Here is a 5,910-nt window from a genome sequence, read left to right as displayed (position 1 = left end):
GCTGGGGTTTGGCACCTCTGCTTCTGTAAACTTGGCACAAACCTATAGAACTCGGTTCCAAAGACCAGCTTCTCCCGGAAGCTTGTCTTCAGAAAGTTTCTACCCATGAACGACACCCCGCCTCCGTTGCCTATGGAACAGCCCACTGTACGGAATGGATGCTATGATGGCGGCCCTCATGGTGGAACGCCTCGGCGCAGCCATGTTCCTCGCTCGGCACCGCTGCTCATGGACAAAGTCTCTGCAGATCCATAACTGCACCTTGTTCAGAGTGGGTAGACCACAGTCACACAGCTCTTGTGTGATTGTGTGCGAAATTAACAGCCCAGAAGGGGCAGGTTCAGAGGTGAGGACAGGAAACGGAAGTGGCCCTCAGAGGCTGTTTAAGTCTTGTTGGCGCGCGGCACTAAAGGGAGTGCATGAGGGTTTGTGGCGTGACAGTCATCAGTGATTTTGAGGTGATGGCTTTGTTGGCTTTTGGGAATGACAGTTTGTGGGGTCAGTTGGTGGGGAATTAAAAAGTCTGGTGAATGGGAGTGTATGCGGGTCAGGGAGGGATGGAGGCTTCTGAGGTAGTCAGTTTTTAGATTCCTTGCTGCATTTTGTTGTCAAGTCCTAATAGTGTGTGTGCGTTTAGATTTTTTCCTCAGTCTCCCCAGAGATTTGCTAATTTTATTAGCCTTTCCAAACAACCAACTTTTGGCTTTGTTGATCCTCTCTGATGTACCTTTGTTTTCTCTTTCCCTAATTCCTGCTATCTGTGCTATTTTCTCTTTTATCTAACTTCTTAAATTGGTTGTTAATTCATTAATGTTCAGCCTTTCTTTGTTAAAATGCATTTGAAAACATGAATTTCCCTTTAAGAGTCTCTTTAGTTGCGTTCCACAAAATGTTATATACACCATCTTATTATTGAGCTTTGTGTTTAATTTTTCTCTTTCATTTATTCTTTACATTACTATAATGTTTTGGGAGGGTTGACATTTTAATTAAATTTTTTATCCAGGGGTATGGTATGTCTGTGTGACTATTTTATATTTGTCAATTTTTTTAACTTTTTAAATTTATAGGTGCGGCTCCTTAAAGAGTTTATTTTACATATTTTATATTTTTCTTGTTATCATTACTAACGGATTTTTTTTCCGTTTTCATTTGGTCATTATTATACAGGGAAAAAACTATCTGATCTTGTAATTTTATCTTGTATCCAGCCCCTTATCAAGTTACCCTATGACTTCTGGTAGAGTCTGGGGTAGGTTTTCTATGTATAAAATCATATCACTGGCAAAGAAAGCTACATTTTCATTTCTTTGCAATATTTATTCTGATTATTTCGTCTTCTATTGTGTGACCTATAGCCAGAAAAAACAATTTTGAGTTGTATCAGACATCCCTATCTTTTTACTAATTTTAATGGCAGTTGCTTCATCATTTTACTTTTTAGCATAGTATTTCAGGGATGTGTTTTGTAAATGATTTTTGTGATATTTAAGTGATTTACTTCCTCCCTAATTTTAGTTTGAGTTTTTATTAGTAATGACTGCTGAATTGTGTCAAATGCTTTTTTGGTGTAAGTTAAAACCAGCATGTTTCCTCCCCCCCCTCTAATTTGTTGATTTAATCAATATTATTAATGTTGAATCATCTTCTGGAAAGAAGAGGCTCAGAGCTTCTCCGCAGAAGAATTTAAGAGGGATTTTTCACCCTAAAATGGTGAAATAATTAAAGTGGACAGAAGAGACCCCTTTCATTAAGATTACCAGGTTTCCAGGTTTTTTGCTGCCACAGTCACTCACCAGGACCCCATGGACAAGTCCTTCCCCTGCCTACCCCATGGGGCTTCAGCACCATTCACTGCCTCACTTTCACCTTCTCCCCAAACCCAGATCTGCCGTGAACCTGGAATTGAGGTATGAGCTGGTTGGCTAAAGTGTGAAGCACCCTCTGTGGAGCCACCCAAGAGTAACAGACTCTGAGTTCATTAATTTGACTCCAAATATCATGATCGTTTCCACAATCTACCCTCACTAATACTCAGAGTGGGAGTTGCTGAACTTTGTGGGGCGAATGTGGAATGACAGTGATGACGTGGATATGTCCTTTTAGGATTTGTTGGTGTCTCTGTGGAGCTGTTGAACTTTCTGCATATTGGAGGCTGCAGGATCTTCCATTTATTCTGACTGCAGCCCACGTACAAAGGCCTCTCCAGCTTTGGAAGGTGGGCTGGTACTCAGAGTCAACATGCCAGCTAATGGGAAATCACCCCAGAGGTTTCCTGCCCTGGTTCCAGGACAACCTGGCAGATCATTTGAGGTAAGTAAGAGGAGCCTACTTTTCCCCATTTTTTTAATTTAAAAAAAAAATTTTAGACAAAAGTTTGTATTTTTTAGACCAATTTTGATTTTTAGATAACTGTAAATTCAAATGCAATGTACTGATGTACTGTTTACCCAGTTTCCCCCATCATAGCATCTTGCAAAATCTTGGTATTGATACAGTATCACAACCAGGATATTGACATACAGAACATTTCCTTTACCACAAGGATCTCTCATATTGCCCTTTAATAGTCACACCCACTTCCCTCCTGCCCTCTCCCTCCTTAACCCCTGGCAACCAATAATCTGTGCTCCAGTTCTATAATTTTGTTATTTCAAGAGTGTTATATATGTAGAATCATACAGTATGTAACCTTTTGGGACTGGCTTTTTTTACTCAGCATAATTCTCTGGAGATTCGTCCAGATTGTCACATATATGAATAGTTTGTTCCTTTTTATTGCTGAATAGCATTCCATGGTATGGATTTACCACAGTTTGCTTAACTAGTCACTAGTTGAAGGACATCTTGGTTGTTTCTAGGTTTTGGCTGATATGAATAAGGATGCTGTGATTGTGTAAGATTTTTGTATCGAAGGAATGCACATGAGTGCAATTGCTGGATTGTATGCTAAGAGCATTAAAACAATTAAGTGACCTAATTTTTAGTAGTTCTAGATTTACAGAATAATTGAGATGGTAGTATTAGTGTGGTACATTTGTTACAATTAACCAATATTGATACATTATTATTAATTATAGTCAACAGTTTACAGTAAGGTTCACTCTTTGTGTTACACATTCTATGTGTTTTGACAAATACATAATGACATATATCCACCATTACAGTTCATACAGAACGGTTTCATCTGTGCTTTAGCTATTCATTCATCTTTCCTCTCCCCCTGCCTGAAACTCTGGCAACCACACTCTTTTACTGTCTATAGCTTTGCCGTTTCTAAAATGTCATATAGTTGGAATCATACAGTCTGTGGCCTTTTCAGATTGGCTTCTTTAACTCAGCAATTTGCATTCAAGTTTCCTCCATGTCTTTTCATGGCTTGATAGCTCATTTATTTTTATCACTGAATAATATTTCATTGTATGGATGTACCACAGTTTGCTTATCCATTCACCTATTGAAGGACACCTTGGTCGTTTCCAGTGTGGGGTGATTATGAATAAAGCTGCTATAAACATATATGTACAGGTTATGGTGTAGACATAAGTTTTCCTTTCATTTGGGTAAATGACTAGGAGTGCAATTGTGGGTCACATGGTAAGACTTTGTAAGAAACTACCAAACTGTCTTCCACGGTTTTTCATCATTTTCATTCTTACCAGCAATGAACGAACATTCTTGTTGCTTCACATCTTTGCCAGGATTTAATACTGTCAGTTTTTTGGATTTTAACCATTCTAATAAGTGTGTAGTGGTATCTTATTGTTTTAATTTGAAATTCCATAATGAAAAATGATGTTGGACATGGTTTTACATGCTTATTTCCCATCCATATATTTTCTTTGGTCAAGTGTCTATTCAGATCTTTTGCCCATTTTGTAATGGGGTTGTTTGTTTTCTTATTGTTGGTTTTTAAGAGTTCTTTGTATATTTTATTTTACTATTTAAAATTTTTTAAAAAAATATTTATTTATTTATTGGCTGTGTTGGGTGGGTCTTAGTTGCGGCACGTGGGATCTTTCCTTGCAGTGCGTGGGTTCTCTGTTGGGGCGCACAGGCTTCCCTCTAGTTGTGGTGTGTGGGCTCCAGAGTACATGGGCTCTGTAGTTGTGGCACACTGGCTCCAGAGCGTGTGGGCTCAGTAGTTGCAGCACGTGGGCTTAGTTGCCCTGCAGCATGTGGGATCTTAGTTCCCTGACCAGGGATCAAACTGGCATGCCCTGAATTGCAAGATGGATTCTTAACCACTGGGCCATGGGGGAAGTCCCTCTTTGTATATTTTTAAATACAAGTCATTTTATCAGTTATGTGTCGTGCAAGTATTTTCTCCTGTTCTGGGCTTGTCTCTTTATTCTCTTAACAGTGTCTTTCACAGAGCAGAATTTTAAAATTTTAATAAAGTCCAACTTGTCAGTTTTTCTTCCATGTAACGTACTTTTGGTGTTATATTTTAAAACACTGCCAAACCCAAAGTCACTTAGATTTTCTCCTGTTATTTGCAGAAGTTTTCTTTCTTTCTTTTTTTTTTGGCTGCGTCATGCAGCTTGTGGGATTTCAGTTCCCTGACCAAGGATTGAACCTGGGCCATAGTAGTGAAAGTCTGGAATCCTAACCACTAGGCCACCAGGGAACTCCCTATTTGCAGAAGTTTTATATTTTTGCATTTTGCCTATAAGTCTAAGATCCATTTAGAGTTAATTTTTGTGAAAGTTGTCAGGACTGTGTCTAGATATTTTCTTTTTGCATATGGATATCAAATTGTTTCAACACCATTTATTGAAAAGGCTGTCCTTTCTCCACTGAATTGCTTTTGTTCCTTTGTCAAAGATCAGTTGTCTCTATTTGTGTGGGTCTATTTTCTGGCTCTCTATTTGTTGCATTGATAAATTTGTCTATTTTTACCAATACCATACTTTTGTTTATTTATTTATTTTTAAATTGAGGTATAATTGACTTACAATATTATATTAGTTTCAGATATACAACATAGTGATTCGATATTTGTATGTATTGTTAAATGATCACCATGATAAGTCTAGTTGACATCCATCACCATACATAGTTACAGAATTTTTTTTTCTTGTGATGAGAACTTTTAAGATTTACTCTCTTAGCAGCTTTCAGATATCCAATATAATATTATTAACTATAGTCACCATGCCTGTACATTACATCCCCATGACTTATTTACTTTTTAACTGGAAGTTTGTACCTTTTGACTCCCTTCACCCATTTTACCCTCTCCTCTCACCTCTGGCAACCGCCAATCTGTTCTCTGTATCTATGAGTTTGTTTTTTTGTTTGTTTTGTTTTGTTTTAGATTCCACATATAAGTGAGATCATACACTATTTGTCTTTCTCTGTCTGATTTATTTCACTTAGCCTGATGTCCTCAGGGTCCATCCAAGTTGTTGTAAACAGCAGGATGTCTTTCTTACTCATGGCTGAATAATATTCCATTGTGTTTGTGTGTATATCTATATCTATATTTATATCTATCTCACATTTTCTTTATCCGTTCATCCATTGGATGGACACTTAGGTTGCTTCCATATCTTGCCTATTGTAAATAATGCTGCAATGAACATGGGAGTGCACATATCTTTTCAAGTTAGTATTTTCATTTTCTTCAGATAAATACTCAGAAGTAGAATTGCTGGATCATATGGTAGTTCTATTTTTAATTTTTTGAGGAACTTCCATACTGTCTTCCATAATGGCTGCACCAATTTGCATTCTCACCAACAGTGCACAAGGATTCTCTTTTCTCTATATCCTCACCAACAATTGTTACTTGTCATCCTTTTGATAATAGGCATTGTAACAGGTGTGAGGTGATAGCTCACTGTGGTTTTGATTCGCATTTCACTGATGATTAGTGATGTTGAGCATCTTTTTTTTTTTTTTTTT

General features: G+C 37.6%; 1 protein-coding gene across 1 annotated transcript in view; it reads left to right on the top strand.

The window, feature by feature from the left end:
• Positions 1–392: 392 nt before the first annotated feature.
• Positions 393–5,910, top strand: part of ZNF157 (zinc finger protein 157) — a 28,291-nt gene continuing 22,773 nt past the window's right edge. Inside the window, exons 1-2 of the mRNA XM_024749607.1 lie at positions 393–458; positions 2,107–2,313. Of these exons, the coding sequence (XP_024605375.1) occupies positions 2,242–2,313 (72 nt within the window). The 5' untranslated portion in view covers positions 393–458; positions 2,107–2,241. The remainder of the gene's footprint in view (positions 459–2,106; positions 2,314–5,910) is intronic.

The sequence above is a fragment of the Neophocaena asiaeorientalis genome, unplaced genomic scaffold, assembly GCF_003031525.2.
Source record: "Neophocaena asiaeorientalis asiaeorientalis breed wild unplaced genomic scaffold, Neophocaena_asiaeorientalis_V1.1 scaffold1052, whole genome shotgun sequence".
Lineage (NCBI taxonomy): Eukaryota > Metazoa > Chordata > Mammalia > Artiodactyla > Phocoenidae > Neophocaena > Neophocaena asiaeorientalis.
This window is presented reverse-complemented; position numbering and strand designations above follow the sequence as displayed.